Consider the following 20,587-nt stretch of genomic DNA (forward strand, 5'->3'; position numbering starts at 1 on the left):
TATAGCAGAAATTAAAAAATATTGTTTTCTTTTTTGTTTATAGCGTAAAAAATAAAAACCACAGAGGTGATCAATTACCAATACCACCAAAAGAAAGCTCTATTTGTGGGGGGGGGGGGGGGGGGGGAAATTACATAAATATTATTTGGGTACAGCGTCGCAATTGTCAGGTAAAGTAACGGAGTGCCATATCGAAAAACAAGGCCTGGTCATGAAGAGGGTAAAACATTCTGGGGCTGAAGTAGTTAAAACACTGAGCGTTTAATACCGCTTTAAGACTGTTGTCGAATAATAAAGCTTAAGGCTTTTTGAATCTTTCTTTCTTCTTTCCCCGCAAGTGTTTCTGGGAGTTGTAGTCTCCCCTCCTCGCACAGCTTCCTTGTCTAATTGCACGTAGACCCGCAGGCAGCGGAGAATCAGGTCAGTGGCGGGCGGCGGAGGGTCCCGGTGGAGTGGCTGTGTCCGGGATGAGGGGTGAAGAGGGCGGGGCAGAGCCGGGATCGGGGTGCGGGGGCTGAGTTCTATGCTGTCCTGAGCTCCGGAGAAAAGTTCCTGGGATCGGAGGCAGTGCGGAGCCGGGACTGAGCTGTCACCTCTGCCCGGTGTGTGGAACCCTCCGCCTGACCGGGGTGTGATGTGTGCGAGCTCAGGACCGATCTCCTCTGACACTCCGCAGCCTGATCAGTCACCGGTCTGTCCGCTCTCATCAGAAGAGTCCCCATAGTCTGACCTAGGTCACTTATTACTGGGGATGCGCCTAGCCTTCCGGAGTTCAATTATTACTGGAGATGAGCCTAGCCTTCCCTAGTTCACTTATTACAGGAGCTGAGCCTAGCCTTCCCTAGTTCACTTATTACTGGAAATGAGCCTAGCCACCCAGAGTTCACTTATTACTGGAGATGAGCATAGCCTTCCCTAGTTCACTTATTACTGGAGATGAGCATAGCCTTCCCTAGTTCACTTATTACTGGAGATGAGCATAGCCTTCCCTAGTTCACTTATTACTGGAGATGAGCCTAGCCTTCCCTAGTTCACTTATTACTGGAGATGAGCCTAGCCACCCAGAGTTCACTTATTACTGGAGATGAGCCTAGCCACCCAGAGTTCACTTATTACTGGAGATGAGCCTAGCCTTCACTAGTTCACTTATTACTGGAGATGAGCCTAGTCTTCCGGAGTTCACTTATTACTGGAGATGAGCCTAGTCTTCCGGAGTTCACTTATTACTGGAAATGAGCCTAGCCACCCAGAGTTCACTTATTACTGGAGATGAGCCTAGCCTTCCCTAGTTCACTTATTACTGGAGATGAGCATAGCCTTCCCTAGTTCACTTATTACAGGAGATGAGCCTAGCCTTCCCTAGTTCACTTATTACTGGAGATGAGCCTAGCCACCCAGAGTTCACTTATTACTGGAGATGAGCCTAGCCACCCAGAGTTCACTTATTACTGGAGATGAGCCTAGCCTTCACTAGTTCACTTATTACTGGAGATGAGCCTAGTCTTCCGGAGTTCACTTATTACTGGAAATGAGCCTAGCCACCCAGAGTTCACTTATTACTGGAGATGAGCATAGCCTTCCCTAGTTCACTTATTACTGGAGATGAGCCTAGCCTTCCCTAGTTCACTTATTACTGGAGATGAGCCTAGCCTTCCCTAGTTCACTTATTACAGGAGCTGAGCCTAGCCTTCCCTAGTTCACTTATTACTGAAGATGAGCCTAGCCACCCAGAGTTCACTTATTACTGGAGATGAGCCTAGCCATTTCCATAGTTCAGTTATTACTGGAGACAAGCCTTCCAGAGTTCATTTATTAGTGGAGATGAGCCTAGCCTTCAGAAATTCAGTTATGGTTGGAGTGGGGACGTGAGAAGATCCTAGTCTTCCAAAGTTCACTTATTACTGGAGATGAGCCTAGCCATTTCCATAATTCAGTTATTGCTCAGTTAATAATGAGCTGGAGATGAGTTTAGCCATCCCTAGATCAGTTATGGTAGGAGTGAGGACAGAAGGTGTGTGATCTGTGCTGTCGCACATTGCCATCATCCCCCCTCCTCCTATGTCTCTCTCTGTGTTATGATTACATTCTTTATTTCTTTTTTTGATTGCAACAAAATTTCCAGATTTGCCCTTTTTATCCATCCATACTCCTTTCTGATTGTAAGCTTTGTTGGCTAGCCCTGTATGCCATATCTCCATGTAGTAAGTGGGATGCTGAGGTCATGGATCAGTGGTGGGATGTGGAGGATGATGTGGTAGGTGGTGGGATGTGGAGGATGACGTGGTAGGTGGTGGGATGTGGAGGATGACGTGGTAGGTGGTGGGATGTGGAGGATGACGTGGTAGGTGGTGGGATGTGGAGGATGACCTGTAGGTGGTGGGATGTGGAGGATGACTTGTATCTGGTGGTAGGTGGTGGGGTGTGGAGGATGAGCTGTAGGTGGTGGGATGTGGAGGATGAGCTGTAGGTGGTGGGATGTGGAGGATGACCTGTAGGTGGTGGGATGTGGAGGATGAGCTGTATCTGGTGGTAGGTGGTGGGATGTGGAGGATGACGTGGGATGTGGAGGATGACGTGGTAGGTGGTGGGATGTGGAGGATGACCTGTAGGTGGTGGGATGTGGAGGATGACCTGTAGGTGGTGGGATGTGGAGGATGACCTGTAGGTGGTGGGATGTGGAGGATGAGCTGTATCTGGTGGTAGGTGGTGGGATGTGGAGGATGACGTGGTAGGTGGTGGGATGTGGAGGATGACGTGGTAGGTGGTGGGATGTGGAGGATGACGTGGTAGGTGGTGGGATGTGGAGGATGACGTGGTAGGTGGTGGGATGTGGAGGATGACGTGGTAGGTGGTGGGATGTGGAGGATGACGTGGGATGTGGAGGATGACGTGGTAGGTGGTGGGATGTGGAGGATGACGTGGTAGGTGGTGGGATGTGGAGGATGACGTGGTAGGTGGTGGGATGTGGAGGATGACGTGGTAGGTGGTGGGATGTGGAGGATGACGTGGTAGGTGGTGGGATGTGGAGGATGACGTGGTAGGTGGTGGGATGTGGAGGATGACGTGGTAGGTGGTGGGATGTGGAGGATGACGTGGTAGGTGGTGGGATGTGGAGGATGACGTGGTAGGTGGTGGGATGTGGAGGATGACCTGTATCTGGTGGTGGGGTGTGGAGGATGACCTGTATCTGGTGGTGGGGTGTGGAGGATGACCTGTATCTGGTGGTGGGGTGTGGAGGATGACCTGTATCTGGTGGGGTGTGGAGGATGACCTGTATCTGGTGGTGGGGTGTGGAGGATGACCTGTATCTGGTGGTGGGGTGTGGAGGATGACCTGTATCTGGTGGTGGGGTGTGGAGGATGACCTGTATCTGGTGGGGTGTGGAGGATGACTTGTATCTGGTGGTAGGTGGTGGGGTGTGGAGGATGACCTGTAGGTGGTGGGGTGTGGAGGATGACCTGTAGGTGGTGGGGTGTGGAGGATGACCTGTAGGTGGTGGGATGTGGAGGATGACCTGTAGGTGGTGGGATGTGGAGGATGACCTGTAGGTGGTGGGATGTGTAGGCTGAGCTGTATCTGGTGGGATGTGGAGGATGACCTGTATCTGGTGGTAGGTGGAGGATGACCTGTAGGTGGTGGGATGTGGAGGATGAGCTGTGTCCATGTCAAGGGATGACTCCAGGACTGTGTGGATGGAGATCTCAGCTGGTAGTTTATCGGGGTTGGGCTTCAGGATCTCCAAGAAGCAATATGTGTGGAAGCTTCAGCAGGGATTTGCGGAGAACTAATGGTGTAATATGTTAGTCATCCGTCCTGACCCCCCTCCCTCTCTTCGCAGGCTCTCAATGAAGACTGATGATGGTGTTTGCATGATGTCACTCCAAGCCTTGTGTAATTGTGGGTGATCAGAAGAGCGGCAGGGTGCGAGCCCCTGCTGGAGACCGTCATTCAACTTGTGCATCTCATGGTCTCCACCTGTAAAGAGCACAGACTTGTACACCATACATACAACGCTGAGTGTGAGAGAGGATTTCTGGACAATCGCCCAGCTCTGGGTTCTCACTGATGAGCCTTCCTTTGCTCTAGGATATATGAAGGACTATCGCTAATGGAGAAGTGTATTTAATCCGGCTTCCGAATTACCAGGATTACAAACACTTCCTTTCATAGGAGCTGGATTTAGGGTGGACATGGCCGGGTTTGTTAGCAGTTTCCTCGTATTATTGCTGATTTTACAAGACAGCTGTTACTGTTTCAGGAGCCCCCTATCCGTCTTCAAAAGGTTCGTACTCCCTACTTTGTGTGTTTCTAAATGAGAAGTTGTCTTATTTATTGCTTTGATGTTTGAGTGTCCAAAACAGAAATTTGTTTTATTTTGTTTATTTTTTTTATTTTTGTTTAAACAAATGCCAATTTTTTTTATTTTTTTTTTAATTTTACGGAATTGACATGATCTCCTGGAAACAAATTATCCTATAGATGCCCAAAGAACTACACACCGGGGTTTATTTACTAAAGCTGGAGAGTACAAAATGTGATCCAGCTGTGCTTGGTAGCCAATCGGCTTCTAACTTCAGCTTGTTCAATTACGCTTTCACAAAACCAAATCTGGAAGCCATTTGGTTTCTATGCAGAGCTGCACCAGACTTTGCACTCTCCAGTTTTAGTAAATCAACCTCTAAGGCTGGCCATATATTATACAATTCTCTTGTGCAACTTTCCTTTAAATTTACCAAAACCAATACCAATTTTTACCAATACAATATTGGGTCAAACCTAAACACTTTCAATGTGTATGCAATCAGGCAGGCCCTTCTACTACATAGTTGAAGGTAAATCTAAAGAAAATTTGAATAAGAAAATTGTATGGTGTATGGCCAGCTTAAGTGACTACAGTCTGTCCTTATTATCAACCCAATCAAGCCTGCATTCGCACTCGTGCAGCGCGGTAATCTTGCGCGTGTTCACCACATGTTGCCCTTGCGGTGCCGTTCATTAAGAACATTTTTATACTTGAACGCTTGAAAAGCGCAAAATAAATGCATGAGCTTTGTTGCATGTAGAGCAGCCCAATGACATAAATTCACACATGCACAATGCCTGATGTTGTGCTACCATAGTGCAAATAGGAGCTCAAAGTTACTGTTTGCTATATCTGCCTGCATTCACACCTGAGCAGAGCGTATTCCTTTTTTATTTTTATTTTTTTGTTTTGCGCAGTGTTTTTGCACACCTATCAAGCTTTAGCCCCCATTCACACCTAGTCGTTTTGTCGCCTGTAGTGTGACGCCGCAGCAGCCCCCAGACGCTGGAGTGATGAAAACACATTGCCCTCTATGGAGATGGTTCACATGTCCACGCCGAACGCCTGCCGCCTGAAAAAAAGTCCCGGACCTTTTTTTCAGGCGGCTTTCAGGGTTCGGCATAGGAGATGTGAACCATCTCCATAGAGGGGGTGAGGCTGCATTCACAATCGCGGCATTTTGTCGCCGCAAATCGCGGGACAAAACGCTGCGATTTTGTACGCCTAGGTGTGAATGCAGCCTTAAGCGTTTGTTTCCTGGGCTGGGCAGGGAGAGGAGTTTTTCAGGTGTAAAAATGCGCGCAAATGTCACTTGCGCATTTACGGTGCCGCCATTCATGTCTATGGAGGAAAAATGGCTGAGCACACTCAAAGAGCTTGTACTTTTGAGTGTAGAAGTGTGAAAAGCGACACTTAAAAAGAATGGGATTTTTGGCGGTTGATTTACTAAAACTGGAGAGTGCAAAATCTGGTGCAGCTTTGCATAGAAACCAATCCTTCTTTTTTTTTTTTTTTTTTTGTCAAAACTTAATGGAACAAACTGAAGTTAGAAGCTGATTGGCTACCATGCACAGTTGCACCAGATTTTTGCACTCTCCAGTTTTAGAAAATTAACCCCTTAAACTGGGCATACATAATACAATTTCCCTTTTAGATTTACCTCTAGCTATGTAGTACAGGCATACCCCACTTTTAAGTACGCAGTGGGGTTTATTTACTAAAGCTGGAAAGTGCAAAATCAGCCTCACTTCTGCATAGAAACCAATGAGCTTCCAGGTTTTATTACCAAGTACAAGGATCTGCCTGATTGCATAACAATTGAAAGTGTAGGTTTAGATCTGACCTTAGATATATATATATATATATATATATATATATATATATATATATATATATATATATATATATATATATATATATATATATATATATATATATATATATATATATATATATATATATATATAAAAAATATACACATTTTATTTATTTGTGTGTGTGTGTGTGTATATGTATGTATGTATGTGTATATATATAAATAATATGTGTTTTTTTTCTTTAAATATAAGGGAAAATTGTATAAATGTATGGCCAGCGTTAGTGTGGATCTTCTTTGGGGATCTATAGGATTGTTGTGATTCCAGGAGATCATACCAATTTCATATAGGTATTACAAAAGAGGGAAAAAAATAAATGTTTTTTAATTGTTTGTTTAAACAACAACCAAAATAAAGCAACCCCTTGGTGTTGAGTGTATTCGGCGTAGGGAGACGAAGGCGAATGGGGGCTTAAACCCAAGGAAATTTCCAGCATACTGAAAAATGTACGCAACTTACTCAACAGGTTTGCGTCCCGTCTAAATGGCTGTATTGGATCAGCAGCTTTGGTTAACCATATGCTGAATGGATATCCATATGGCATGTACAATTTCATTGTGTTGAGTGTAAAATCCCACTCAGTAAGGCAAAGCACTGGTTGAATTGACCCGTAATAAACAGAACTGGATCTACTGACAGTAAACAGATGGGTTTGCGATGGGTTACAGCTCCTTGTCCATCATGGTTTCTCCTAAATGATTTCCCCGTCGTCCGTTTAGTTGGCATCTTCTATTTCCTCTTGTGCTTTTTGTGATCTTTGGATTTAATTTCCTTCCATTAGGAAGCACATCCAGCATTTATATCCTGTTTCGATTAATCATGTTTTTTTATTATAAAATTTGTGATCTGATATGGAAGAAAACGGCGTTCAGATCCGAGCATCTTCCTCTGTGAGATTCTAAATGCATCCATCTCCATAATGATGGTATTAAATATTGATGCATGCATATATAATTCACCACAGCGCCCAGAATATTTCTCTCCATATGTTCTCATCTCTTCCTATTGTAAGCGTTCTGCTGTTTCCATTATTCATTCACAGCTTTGTCTGAGACGCTGCCTGCTTCTCGACTCGTCAAACGGGAAAACGCAGTGTTTTTCTGTAAACCCGTCCCAGCTGGGTGAGCGCCATATGTCAGCCAAAAACATCTATGGGAAACTTTAGGATCTCCCCACCTACATATACAGTATATATCTATCGCTGTCATCTCCCGAGAAACCTCACTATGTTTATTAATGCCACAGAGACCTATAATGTTTCTGTATCTGTGCCCAGGGGAACGTCACAAATCAATTTATCTGTAATGTAGATAAACAGAAGCTTTAATTGTTTGATCCACAGATCAATCTTAATCTATTGACCGCAAAGTCTGTAATATACTCTGTTGTTTCCACTAAGACACAATTTGTTTTTTTCTTCATGTCTACAATCAGAAATATTCATTTATTATTAAAAGTATTCTACCAGCCTAGAATAGGGCATGGGCCAACAGCTCATAAGTCAGAAATGGTTGCATTTTATGGCTAATGGGCAACAAAACGTAAGCAACCTTCTGTGAGGTTGAGAAATTGTTGTTTGAAGTCTAAGTGTACTTTGTAATACAACCCCCCCCCCCCCCCCCTTCCCCATAGAGATAGATGTGTATGTGAGTGTCTATTTGTCTATATGCACGTTAGGCTGATGACACACGGCCAATTTTTGTCTGATTCAGCTCCTCTGTAAATTTCCGCCAGCAAATCGTGCTGGCGGAAAATTTGTTGGTGACCATCACTTTTTAAAGTATAGTCTTTCATTTTAACTTTCAATCCCCCTTTTTTTTTATTTTTAAAGCAGACAGTCTAATAAATGTTTTGACCTAGTTATTTTAACTTTGAATAGTAAAACATATATTTTTTTTCTGCCAGTAAATACCTTACACAGCCCACTTCCTGTTTCTCATCTAGTCATTCGCCTAGGCCAGGGGTCTCCAAACATTCTAAACAAAGGGCCGGTTTATTGTTCTTCAGACTCTTGGAGGGCCTGTCTTTGGCCAGCAGGGGGTGGAAATTTTCCTGGCATCAGTGTAACTAAACCTATGTTATTGGGGGGAGAAATAGTGCCCCATCGTTGGTATCATAGGGAGGAATAGTGCCCCATTAGTGGTGTCAGTGGGAGAAATGGTGCTCCACTGTCGGTGTCAGATGTCAGAATAGTGTCTCGTATCAGTGGGAGGGATACTGCCCCAAGGGCCGGATAAAGGCAAGCAAAGGGCCGCACCCGGCCCTCGGGCCGCAGTTTGGAGACCACTGGCCTAGGCTTATGACACCATGCACAGCTCTCTCTATCTATATTAGAGCTGCACGATTCAGCGCAAAATGAGAATCGCAATCTTTTTGCTTAGAATAAAGATCACGATTCTCGCGGCGTAAAATCTTTCACATTATACAAAACAAATTGGGCTAACTTTACTGGTTAGTTTGTGTGTTTTTTGTTTTTTTTTGTAATTAAAGTGATTTTTCCCAAAAGACCGCTATCAAATACTGTGTGACATAAAATATTGCAACAGCCACCATTTTATTCTCTAGGTTCTCTGCTAAATAAATAATGAAAAAAAAAGTGTGTGTGTGTGTGTGTGTGTGTGTGTGTTTGTGTGTGTTTTTTGGGGGTTCTAAGTAATTTTCTAGCAAAAAAAAAAATTATTTTAACTTGAAAACAACAAATGTCAGAAAAAGTGTTGGTGTTTAAAGTGGATGTAAACCCCCCATACACCCAGTGAAGTGTACAGCCTCAGATGATACACAGAGATGAACCAAATCTCCCTACATAGGTTTTATATATATCTGCTGTCTTCACATTTTATATACTGTTTAGAAAGTTGAGATTGTGTTAGGAGATTTTCTCTTCCTGTTTAACACAGAGTGTTATGTCTGGGCATACAGCCAAGATAGCTAAAATTGCTGATTGGAAGAAAGGCACACACCCCCCTCTCATCATAGCCAGAGCTGTTTTGTAATAGGAGCTGCTCTCTGCTAATCTATTTTAGCAACCTCTTTTGACAAAAGATTCAGGCTGCTTTTGTCTAAAAAGTGAAAATATGTCAGAAGTTCTCAGGCTGATAACAGAGGAACCGTTCAGAAGAGAGCTATAAGACTTGGCTCATTGAAATAAGATAACAAAATACTGCAGAGATATGTGCCCAGCCCCTATTTCATGAATCGGGTTTACATCCACTTTAAGTGGTTAAATGTTCCTAATTTACATACAGAAATCTATTCCTTTGATGTAAAAGACAAATTGTTACAATGTTTAGGGTTCCACTGATAAGGAATGCTGTAGAACTTGGCAGACTGCCCAGACTTTTGGTGGCTGAGCGAATTCTCTGCATACAAAAGATCGGGAAATAGTTTGTCAAGATCGTAACGGGGATATATATATATATATATATATATATATATATATATATATATATATATATATATATATATATATATATATATATATATATATATTTGGGTTGCAAATAGCATGGTTAACGAGCATTTAGCAAAACAAGCTTTTTTAAAAAAAAGAAATTAAATCTGACTCGGTTTGCCAGTGTCTTGCAAAACTAGCAGGGTTCAAGCCTCTGCGGTGTGTAAAGTACCGTATTTGGGCAGAAGTGCCGGGGACACTCTGAGGCGTTCGGAGCTGTACAGAAATACTCAGTTCCCGAGTGTTTCCGTTTGCATCCGAACGGTTTCCGAGTCTTACCGGCGCCCCCCTCCCCACCTATGGCCACATGCAGTATTGCATGCGATAGAAATGAGTGTGGAATTAATTATCTTAGTTTCTATTGACTTCTATGGGGAAACTCGCTTTGATATGCGAGTGCTTTGGATTAACCACTTGGTTACTGGCCCATAGTCAAAAGACGTCCTGTTTTTAAAGATGGATATCTCAGTAACGGCAGCAGCTGCTGCCACAACTGAGGTATCCATCTTTAGTGCCGACGGTCCTGTACACGATAACGGCGGTCTCCGCGGCGAATTCGCCGCGAGATCGCCGTTATCGGTGGCGGGAGAGGGCCCCCCCCCCTCCCGCCGCTGTAACGCGCCCTCCGCCGCTTACCGGAGCCGTCGGTAGCGGCGGAGGGGATCGCGACCATCCGGCAGCTGAGCGGGGACGAGACTGAAGGAAAAATCTCATTCGCCCGTCCCCCATAGCTCTGCTGGGCGGAAGTGACGTCAAAACGTCAGTCCCGCCCAGCCTCTTAAAGAGACATTTTTTTTTTTTTGTCATTTTAAAAAATGACATTTCCAAATTTTTTTTTTTTTTTTTTTTTTTTGCATTTAAGCCCAAATATGAGATCTGAGGTCTTTTTGACCCCAGATCTCATATTTAAGAGGACCTGTCATGCTTTTTTCTATTACAAGGGATGTTTACATTCCTTGTAATAGGAATAAAAGTGATAATTTTTTTATTTTTTTTAATTTCAGTGTTAAAAATTGTAAAATAACAAAAAATAAATGCGAAAAGCAAAAAAAAAAATTTTTAAAGCCCCCAGTCCCGACGAGCTCGCGCGTAGAAGCGAACGTATACGCGAGTAGCGCCGACATATGAAAACGGTATTCAAACCACACAAGTGAGGTATCGCCGCGATCGTTAGAGCGAGAGCAATAATTTTAGCCTCAGGCCTACTCTGTAACTCAAAAAATGCAACCTGTAGAATTTTTTAAACGTCGCCTATCAAGATTTTTAAGGGTAAAAGTTTGACTCCATGCCACGAGTGGGCGCAATTTTTAAGCGTGACATGTTGGGTATCATTTTACTCGGCGTAACATTATCTTTCACAATATATAAAAAAATTGGGCCAAATTTATTGTTGTGTTATTTTTTAATTTAAAAAAGTGAATTTTTTCCAAAAAAAGTGCGCTTGTAAGACCGCTGCGCAAATACGGTGTGACAAAAAGTATTGCAATGACTGCCATTTTATTCTCTAGGGTGTTAGAAAAAAATATATATATAATGTTTGGGGGTTTTAAGTAATATTCTAGCAAAAAAAACTGTTTTAGTCTCGTAAACACTGAATCTGAAAAACAGGCTCGGTAACGAAGTGGTTAAAAGCATTCTCCTGGAACGGATTATGCTCGTAATCCAAAGTTCCACGGTTAAGAGGGAGAGAGTGAGCTATTGCCAGGAAAGGCGGAGGTTGAGTCGTAAGAGAGCCAATGAAAGCTGCAGAGCTAGAGGTGTGCCTCTTTTTAAATCCAGGAAGTAAGCAGACAGCAGCTTCAGCCAAACTCAGTGGAGGGAGATTTCTGCAGCATATTTGGCAAGTACACAATTGCAGTATATATAAAATAATATGCAAAGTGGTTGGAGGGAAGCTTCGGAATGGCAAATATGTTTTTATTACAAATTATAAGAGCAGACTGCAGTTCCTCTTTAAATTTTCAAAAGGAGTACAAGAAAACAAATTGTAACAATCATTCAGGGAGGCGCTACACAAGCACAGCTTTTACGTTGAACAAAAAGTCTCTTCTTACAGTCATAACAATACACGTTAGTTTTATAACATCAGCATTGTAATGGCAACACAAAGAATGGTTATTATTGACAATCCAATATAAGATGACTTGAAAATTCTTCTCTTGTATTGTTAGTTTTGCCTGTCTGCTGACCATCTTTCCACAATTTCCTGAATTCCCTGCATGTTTTGCAGCTTCTCCTTTTGCTGTTTACTTTTAATTGTTAAAGGGTTTGTAAAGGTTTGTTTTTTATGTCGCGCCTGTGTACTTTCAGTCCAGGTGCTATTCTAAATTTAGAGGGGGGATGAGCGCGTTATTTGGCTCTCATTCAAGTGGTTTGTGCAAATTAGGCCTCTGTTCTAGCTGGGCTGTACTGTCGGTTCATTCTGTGTTCCTGAGGTGCTTTTTCACCCCAGGGCGGCAGGTGGCGGCAGTGGAGTTCAGGCTGGAGTGCCTCTTGCCAGCAGCCAATCAGTAGGGGTTTTCCCTCGCGGGGCATGCTGGGGGAAGGTACTTCTTGAGCAGACGCCATTAGGGGGGGGGGTTCTTGTTCCGGGTGTGGTGACCCCACATCACGGGCCCCGGCGATATGGCCTACCAGGCCGTGGCGCACGTGCTACGCGGTGTTCTTGGTTCCCTGACCATGTTGGCCTGGGACAACTGAAGCTATAGTGAGGCCCCAGTGATCTACTGGGTTCCCAAGTTCTGAGGAGAGATCCCAAGTGAGATAGCTGTTCGGTGAGGAGTCAGCCTGAGGAGAGCCAAGAGAGGCAGGCAATCCAACAGGGCCTCGACAATTCATTGGGGATCAAGGTAACCGGACACTGAGAGGTTGGATGTCAGCAACCTGTCAGTCAGTGACCCAAAACAAGGAAAACTACCTGAGGGGGATTCAGGCACCAAGATTACAAAGCAGGATTTACTGCATTATCTACATTCTAGAGAAAGGGCCTGTGGCAGAGGTTCCACTCTAATTTTCCATTCCTACCAAGTCTGTGGCAGAGACTTGTTTCTTCTCAAGGTTCCGAGTGATACTCTGGCTGCCAGGTCGGTGTGAGAGGCCTGTCCGGGTACACTATACCCACTCAGGCTGGAGTGGCGAAGAAGTTAAAGTGTCGTTGGAAGCAGGATTGTTTCCGTCGCTGTTAGGCCTGAATCTGCAATTCTCCTTCTCACCCATCTTTTACCTATCTACCTCAAGTTCACTGTTTGCCGTGTTGGGCAAGAATAAAGCACAAGAAAGACACCTGCTGTTTGGACATTCCATCATTGCTGCTCTCATCATCATCTACCCCTAGACACACATAGAGGTAACACGCCATCCCATAATCTAACCAGCGGCTTCTCCGGGAGTAGCGCTACATTTATTTTCTAAATGGGTGCATTGTTGGTTCACTTACCTTTTCCATCGATTTCCCTTCTAAATGTTTTTTTTGTTTTGTTTTCTTTGTCTGAATTTCTCACTTCCTGTTCCTCCTCGGTAAGCTGTTTAGGCTGACTAACCCCCAGCCAGAACAGCTTGGATGATGGTGTGAAGGTTACTGAGGAGAAACAGGAAGTGAGAAATTCAAAAAACAGAAAAAAAACATTTAGAAGGGAATTTGAAGGAAAAGGTAAGTGAACCAACAATGCACTAGCTTAAAGGGGTTGTAAAGGTACATTTTTTTTTTTCTTTTCTTTTTTTTTTCCTAAATAGCTTCCTTTTCCTTAGTGCAGTCCTCCCTCACTTACCTCATCTTCGATTTTGCTTTTAAATGTCCTTATTTCTTCTGAGAAATCCTCACTTCCTGTTCTTCTGTTTGTAACTCCACAACGTAATGCAAGGCTTTCTCCCTGGTGTGGAGTGTTGTGCTTGCCCCCTCCCCTGGAATACAGGAGGGTCGGGACATTCTCTAAGTTACAGATAGAGAAAGGAGCTGTGTGTTAGTGGGCATCCTTACTCTCCCGTAGTCCAGAGGAGGGGGCGAGCATGACACTCCACACCAGGGAGAAAGCCTTGCATTACTGTGTGGAGTTACAGACAGAAGAACAGGAAGTGAGGATTTCTCAGAAGAAATAAGGACATTTAAAAGCAAAATCGAAGGATGAGGTAAGTGAAGGAGGACTGCACTAAGGTAAAGGAAGCTATTTAGGATTTTTCTTTTTTTACATTTACAACCCCTTTAAAGTAAGTACACTTTGATGCATTTCTATGTGATGATGTTACTGAAATCACTGAAGGTGCCATCAGCCTAAAGCTGGCCATACACTGATAACATTTTGCTTAGTGTATGGCTGTCTTTGTTACTAAACCCACAACAGTAAAATCAGTCTGTATATGCAGTAAAGCATACTTTTGTTATACTCACTGTGGAACCTTAGGGGATTAATCATCTGCATTGTGTAAAAAAAAAAAAAGATCCTCCCTGATCCTCCCCTTCTTCCACAGTCCCCAAACCATCTCCTGATAGTACAGAGGCTAGGGGATGAGCTGCACATGCTCAGTTTGGTGCATTGCTAGAGATTTTTTCTTTTTTTTTCCTTTTGAGTGTGTATGTGATCAGCACAGTCCCAATCGGCAGAGTGGCCTGGAACCGTCTGTTCTCAGGTCCCCCGATGGTGCTCCTGCTCGGAGTTCCCCAAAAGCAAGCCACATGCTATGGGGGGCACTCGTGTTCTCTATCCCTAGCCACACTGCCTGTGTCCATAGACAGACTCTCTCTCTCTCTCTCTCTCTCTCTCTCACACTCACTCACTCACTCACTCACTCACTCACTCACTCACTCACTCACTCACTCACTCACTCACTCATCACACACACACACACACACACACACACACACTAGCACAGCACCACCCTCCCTTACCCCATCCCCGCTCCCTCATCTCAGGGTTTGACTGACAGCAGCAGGGGCCAATGGCTCCCGCTTCCTGAGCAAAGTCTGTAAGAGTGAGTGGGCTCAGCTGCTGCAGATGGGCACAGCACTGGATCATGTGAGGACTCTAAGTATAAGGCGGGGTGAGGGAGCAATAATGGCACTGGAGCATTTTTTACCTTAAAAAAAAAAAATCAGCAGCTACAAATGCTGCTGCTGACTTTTGGTTCACTTATCTATCTGCCCATGAATTCATCGATGTTCTTATCCGCGCTGATTATTCAATCGGCTTCAGGTGCAGGCGCTGGCATCTAAAGTAATGGAAAACGGCTTCACAGCTGGATTCCTACTGCGCGTGCGCAAGTTATGTTGCGTCTCGTGAATGGTCTATCAATCTTCTGGGACCTGTGATGTGTCCCAGATGACTGCAATAGCCCCTCCCCCCCCCCAAAAAAAAATGTGGCCATGGAGGGGGGGGGGGATGCAAACAAGCGGAGCTTCCCCTTTTGGGTGGAGCTCCTCGTTAAGGTAAATAAAAATGTTTAGTCCTTAGAACCACTTTGGGGAAATCCTATAAGATGGCATACTTAACATATTTGACCACCTAGAGCAGATAATTGTGTTACCAACCCCACCCTAGAAAATGATTATTAGCAATTTTCCTAAAATAAGGAATAACTGCAGATGAGAAAGGAAAAATAGAAGAAATGGCGGTCCTCCTAGAATTAGTGGCCAGTGTAGAAGTAGTGGCTCTTTGCATTGGTGGTCTGTGTAGGTGGGAGGCCATTCCACCATTACTCGAGGACCTCTATCAACCTCAAGATTAATCGAGAGGTAAGTGTAAACAAACCTCTCCTCGTGCTTCCTAGTGAGCCTGTCACTGATCGTCTGTTCCCTGTCATAGGGAACGACGATCAGTGACGTCACACACCCAGCCACGCCCCCCTACAGTAAGAAATACACATTAGGGAACACTTAACCCCTTTAGCGCCCCCTACAGGTTAACCCCTTCAATGTCATTTTCACAGTAATCACAGTGCATTTTTATAGCACGGTTTGCTGTAAAAATTACAATGGTCCCAAAATAGTGTCAAAGTGTCTGATGTGTCCGCCATAATGTGGAGGTCACGATAAAAATCGCTGATCGCCGCCATTACTAGTAAAAAACAAATTATTAAAAAAAATGCCATAAAACTATCCCCTATTTTGTAGACGCTATAACTTTTTACCAACAATATGTAGAAGAATACGTATCGGCCTAAACTGAGGGGAAAAAAATGTTTTTTTTATATATTTTTTGGGGGGATATTTATTATAGTAAAAAATATAAAAAAAATAAAATTAAAAATTGTCGCTCTTTTTGTTTATAGCGCAAAAAATAAAAAAACGAGAGGTGATCAAATATCGCCAAAAGAAAGCTTGATTTTTGGGGAAAAAAGGACGTCAATTGTCAGTTAAAGCGACGCAGTGCAGAATTGGCCTGGTCATTTAGCTGCATAATGGTCCGGGGCTTGAGTGGTTAAGCCAACCTGACCTAGATACAAATAGCTAGATTCAGAGAGACTTAGGCTGTCGTATCAGTAGATACGCCAGCCTAAGTCTGAATTTGCGTCGGCGCTAATTTAAGCGTATTCTGGTAACCAGGAGCGCTTAAATTAGGCTCAGATACGAGCAGCGTAAGTGTCGTATCCTAAAGTGTAATTTTTAGGCTGACCGCTAGGTGGCGCTTCCATTGTGGTCGGCGTAGAATATATAAATCACTAGATATGCCTATTTACGAATGTACGTCCGGCCGACGCAGTACAGATACGCCGTTTACGTAACGCATTATCGGGCCTACAGTTAAGTATGGCCGCCGTTCCCACGTCGAAATTTGAAAATTTTACGTTGTTTGCGTAAGTCGTTCGTGAATAGGGTTTTACGCCATTTACGTTTACGTCGAAATCAATAGGACCGTGCGGCATACTTTGCCGCAATGCACACTGGGATATGTAGGTGGACGGCGCATGCGCCTTTCGTAAAATAATTCAATCACTTTAGGTCAAGCACCATTAACCTAAAACACGCCCCCCTCAGCCGAAATTTGAATTAGCCGCCATTACGCCCGCCCCAATTTACGCTACGCCGCCGTAACTTGGCAGGCAAGTACTTTGTGAATCATGTACTTGCCTCGCTTACTTACGGCGGCGTAGTGTAAATGCCATACGCTACGCCGCCGCAACAGTGCGCTCGCCATCCTGAATCTAGCTAAAATTGTTTTTCCAAATGTATTATATGTTTTTGGAAGATTCTGTTCTAAATGTCCTTTTAAAAAATCGATCGCTATTTAACGAGTACAATTGTGTTATTAAAAACTGCGCCGTGTAGCACAAGACCATAAAAAATTTTTTGGGGCTTTTTATCACTTTCAGTGGAAGCGCATTTTCCTGACATGTTTAAAAATAACATGCTGGATCCCAGATTGGATAAATGATTGGTGCATCCGGACTTGAAAGGATGATTTCCATGTTGAAGGTGGGCTGCGCCAACAGATTGCTACATTATGGGTGATGTGATAAATGTTGGAAGCCCCAGTTTTATTGCATACTTATTAACATATGGTGGCTGGCTGTTCAGTACAAAACCCTAATGCCATGTCTGCTATCAACTTTTGTAAACTATTTAAAAATAAATAAAAATAAAATGTCAAGCTGTTAGGTCGTCGTAACACAATTTAGTTACATGATAACAGATCTTCAAAGTCTGTGCTTTGGAGCCTATAAATATGTACTATACACGATCCTAACATTCTGTATTAGTCGGTAGCAATATGTTATTAGCAGCGTGTCTGTAGCAGCGTGAAATACCAAGGTGTGTTTTTTCTTTTCGCTGTTTAATTGGTTAAGCCATTCTAAGTGAAAAGGCCATTGATTTTTAGGCTGTTATGAAAACCACATAGTTCAGAAGAAATCTTGAAGATAAAATAGAATTGCAAAAAGGTGACTTGTACTGTAACCGCCGCGCTTTTACTCTGATGTCAAAACGAAAGGATGTGCGGATATCCCCCATACTAAAGGTCTATCTAAAAAAATATTTTATTGTAGGCTACCGGTCCTTAAAGTGGTTGTAAACCCAGTGACGTGACTGGCCTCAGGTGATGCACAGAGATTACACAAATCTGCCTACATACTGTATTTATCGGCGTATAAAAGCGCACAGGCGTTTCGGGAAAAAAGTTACATTTTAAATAAAGAACTTTTACCCAAAATAAGGGTCATTGGCCATCATCGCAGCCTGATCGCCATTGCACATCATTGCAGCTTGATTAGTGCCCATCTGCAGCCTCGCCATTGCCTATTAATGGAGCATGATCAGTGCCTATCTGCAGCCTCGCCATTGCCCATTAATGGAGCATGATCAGTGCCTATCTGCAGCCTCGCCATTGCCCATTAATGGAGCATGATCAGTGCCTATCTGCAGCCTCGCCATTGCCCATTAATTGAGCATGATCAGTGCCCATTAATTGAGCATGATCAGTGCCTATCTGCAGCCTCGCCATTGCCCATTAATTGAGCATGATCAGTGCCCATTAATTGAGCATGATCAGTGCCTATCTGCAGCCTCGCCATTGCCCATTAATTGAGCATGATCAGTGCCCATTAATTGAGCATGATCAGTGCCTATGTGCAGCCTCGCCATTGCCCATTAATGGAGCATGATCAGTGCCTATCTGCAGCCTCGCCATTGCCCATTAATTGAGCATGATCAGTGCCCATTAATTGAGCATGATCAGTGCCTATCTGCAGCCTCGCCATTGCCCATTAATTGAGCATGATCAGTGCCCATTAATTGAGCATGATCAGTGCCCATCTGCAGCCTCGCCATTGCCCATCATTGCAGCCTCACCATTGCACATTAAGGACCAAGCCTCTTTTTTGACACTTGTTTACAAGTTAAAATTATTTTTTTATTTGCTAGAAAGTTACTTAGAACCCTTATACTTATATATATTTTCTAACACCATAGAGAAATAAATGGCAGTCGTTGCAATACTTTCTGTCACACTGTATTTGTGCAGCAGTCTTGCAAGCGTGCTTTTTTGAATAAAAAATACAACAACAGTAAAGTTAGCCTCTGCACCACTGATAAAAGTAATCTTGCGCCGTGGAGACCACTTTTATCGTAGAGAAACGCACTGCGTTCCCAAAAATGGCGGGGGTTATGGCAGCTAGCTTCAACGTCAGTTTTGCGTGAAGTGGTTAATGCAGCCTCGCTATTGCAAATTAATACAGCCTTGACATTTCCGGATTACACAGAGGGATCTCCTGTTTACTCGGCACTTGCAGTCGCACAAAGTCTCGCCTCCTGAACCAGCTCATATGATGGACAGAACATGGGTCCAATTCCGGTCCAGGAGGTGTGACTGTGTGAGTAAACGGGAGATCCCTCTGTGTAATGCGGTGCCCCTCCCCTTCCTCTCCGAGGCAGCCCAATATCGGCATAAAACATGCACACATGATTTCCTCTCTATTTTCATGGGGGAAAGTGCGTGTTGTACACTGTTAAATACGGTTGTACCTGTTGCTCTGCATTTTTCTCTTCTCAAAAGCCATTCAAAGTGCAGCTGGTTGGAGGGAAGACACACACCCCCTTCACACAGGAACAGAGCTGAGGCTGTCAATCAGCTGGAGATCCCTCCCCTGTCACTTTTTTTTTCCTTGGTGTCAGGAAAACTTGTCAGAAGTGACTCATGCTGATAGAAATGACAAATAGTGCTATAGATCAGGGCTCGACAAATCCCGGTCGCCAGGTCGCCATGGCGACTAGAAATAGGGTCCTGGCGACTTGGCTTGGAAGGGGGGCTGGCGCCATCTGGTGGTGGCCGTTGGTATTACAAGTTAAGCATTACAAGTTAAACAGCAATTCTAATGTAATTTTTCACTATTTTCACTGCCATCTTCTTCCCTCTAATTAGAACCCCCTAAACATTATATATATTGTTTATCCTAACACCCTAGAGAATAAAATGGCGATCGTTGCAATACTTTCTGTCACGCCGTATTTGCACAGCGGTCTTACAAGCGCACTTTTTTTGGAAAAAATTACACTTTTTTTTTTTATTAAAAAACAAGACAACAGTAAAGTTATCCCCATTTTTTTTTTTTTTATATTATGAAAGATAATGTTATGCCGAGTAAATTTATACCCAACATGTCACGCTTCAAAATTACGTCCGCTCGTGGAATGGCGACAAACTTTTACCCTTTAAAATCTCCATAGGCGACGTTTAAAAAATTCTACAGGTTGCATGTTTTGAGTTACAGAGGAGGACTAGGGCTAGAATTATTGCTCTCGCTCTACCAATCGCGGCGATACCTCACATGTGTGGTTTGAACACCGTTTACATATGCGGGCGCTGCTCACGTATGTGTTCGCTTCTGCGCGCAAGCTCGTCGGGACGGGGCGCGTTTTCTGGCTCCTAACTTTTTTAGCTGGCTCCTAGATTCCAAGCAAATTTGTCAACCCCTGCTATAGATTGAGACACTTACACACTATAGAAGGATATTCTTTGTTCATTTTTCATTTCTGAGGTTTACAACCACTTTAAATGTGGTGACTACATCTGTACTTTTTCCTTTTACCTGTTGATCCAGCCAGTAACACATTTTGTGTTTTGGGGTGGAGCAACAGAGACACCCCTGGGCAGCAGCATTGTCCATCTGGGGAGGAGGTGGTGTTAGAAGCGCTATCAGGCTTAACTAACAAACTGTAAGTTCACCTTTTCAGAAAAAAAGTAACATCGCACATATCGTGCCCAGGAATTTGAAATCCCAGTTTTCCCTCTTCTTTCTGCATCATTTCCAGGACAAATCGGAGTGATTTACTCTGATTTGTCCCAGAGATGCTTCAGAAAAAAGTGGGAGAGGATAGGGGGTGTCAAATATCGGGAACCACTGCATTGGCTGTGTGGGCACTGACAGCTCGCCACCCATGGAGGGAAGTACAGTGGGAACCTGGAGGGGGGTGTGTACAGTGTTTACTATTTACATGTTCTAAAAAAGGTGAGCTAACCCTTTAAAGCTGAA

General features: G+C 43.7%; 2 protein-coding genes across 6 annotated transcripts in view; one reads left to right on the forward strand and one right to left on the reverse strand.

Annotated features, from left to right (window-relative positions):
* Positions 1 to 314: 314 nt before the first annotated feature.
* PAM (peptidylglycine alpha-amidating monooxygenase) overlaps positions 315 to 20,587 on the forward strand; it is a 290,095-nt gene continuing 269,822 nt past the window's right edge. For 4 of the 5 annotated variants that reach the window (XM_040342875.1, XM_040342893.1, XM_040342903.1 and 1 more), the window contains exons 1-2: positions 315 to 420; positions 3,839 to 4,282. In XM_040342875.1, coding sequence (XP_040198809.1) covers positions 4,191 to 4,282 — 92 coding nt within the window. In that variant the 5' untranslated portion in view covers positions 315 to 420; positions 3,839 to 4,190. Of the gene's footprint in view, positions 421 to 516; positions 603 to 3,838; positions 4,283 to 20,587 lie in introns of those variants that run through there. The other variant, XM_040342884.1, reaches the window with a different exon arrangement.
* Positions 2,174 to 3,664, reverse strand: LOC120936017 (extensin-3-like). The gene has a single exon (XM_040348133.1). The coding sequence runs from the start codon at positions 3,662 to 3,664 to the stop codon at positions 2,174 to 2,176; it is 1,491 nt and encodes a 496-aa protein (XP_040204067.1).

Source organism: Rana temporaria, chromosome 1, assembly GCF_905171775.1.
Source record: "Rana temporaria chromosome 1, aRanTem1.1, whole genome shotgun sequence".
In the NCBI taxonomy this organism is placed as follows: Eukaryota; Metazoa; Chordata; class Amphibia; order Anura; family Ranidae; genus Rana; species Rana temporaria.